Below are 984 nucleotides of genomic sequence, written 5' to 3'. Positions count from 1 at the left end.
GGGGGAGGAGAGTGATAACATGCTGTGGGTTGGATTCAAACTCGAGCCACTGCAGTAAGGACTGAGGCTTGGCACATGGAGCGCACACGCAACCAGGTGAGCTAGGGTTCCCTAAAAGCAGTCTTGATTTATCTTACAGGTAGGCTTGTAACAATTTTTTTTTTTTTTACTTAATTGCAGTTACTTTGTTTAACCGCAGTTAATTGCTATTATAAGCTTAGGTCGGGAAAACTATTATCCATTTTATATTAATGAAAGAAAAAATACAATGCTTTTATGATTATAGAGAGGCGTGGTCTACTTCAAATGCAAAGTGTATTTGCGTTACTACATTATCTGGGTCACTTAACAGCTATATAACCAAATATTGTGTCCTGGGATTCATCCAAAACTTACATTTGTTTGGAAAAGAAATAAACAAATGGATAAATAAACATTTTAAATTTTGACCTCTAAGTATATGTGTGCCTGCTTTATCAACTGAGCAAACCCGGCCACATTTGAAATTATTTTTGAGACTAATTATACAGCAACATTCAGAATTGTTACAGGTATTTGAACAGGGTAAGTAGAGTTACCAGGCTGTCAATGCTAAGACAGTGAACCCGCTTACCAGCTTGAGTAAAGGAAAAAACAACCATGGGGAAAAACACAAAAAACACCTGGGAGTTGGTGTTTTGTGCCAAATAAAGAGTGAGTGCAGATGTTCTAAATGATGTTTTCAGGTGGTGTCCTTGCTGCTGTGTCAGGGGGCCGACCCCAACGCTCGAGACAACTGGAACTACACGCCGCTTCATGAATCCGCCATCAAGGGCAAGATAGACGTCTGTATAGGTAAGCACAGAAAAACACACACTTAGGGCTGGGTGATAGGGAGAAAATCAAATATCACGATATTCTTGACCAAAAACCTCAATATCGATATTGCGGTAATATTCTAATGGTTGACAATTGGTGCTTTAACAAAATATCTTCACACTTAGA

At 38.9% G+C, this 984-nt stretch overlaps 1 protein-coding gene and 1 long non-coding RNA gene across 2 annotated transcripts in view; one reads left to right on the top strand and one right to left on the bottom strand.

Annotated features, from left to right (window-relative positions):
- Nucleotides 1–984, top strand: part of tnksa (tankyrase, TRF1-interacting ankyrin-related ADP-ribose polymerase a) — a 95,546-nt gene that overhangs the window by 4,338 nt on the left and 90,224 nt on the right. The window contains exon 3 of the mRNA XM_032540273.1: nt 726–834. Coding sequence (XP_032396164.1) covers nt 726–834 — 109 coding nt within the window. The remainder of the gene's footprint in view (nt 1–725; nt 835–984) is intronic.
- The window catches only part of LOC116704675 (uncharacterized), a 16,676-nt gene that overhangs the window by 1,323 nt on the left and 14,369 nt on the right, over nt 1–984 (bottom strand). The window lies entirely within an intron of this gene.

The sequence above is a fragment of the Etheostoma spectabile genome, chromosome 16, assembly GCF_008692095.1.
Source record: "Etheostoma spectabile isolate EspeVRDwgs_2016 chromosome 16, UIUC_Espe_1.0, whole genome shotgun sequence".
Lineage (NCBI taxonomy): Eukaryota > Metazoa > Chordata > Actinopteri > Perciformes > Percidae > Etheostoma > Etheostoma spectabile.
This window is presented reverse-complemented; position numbering and strand designations above follow the sequence as displayed.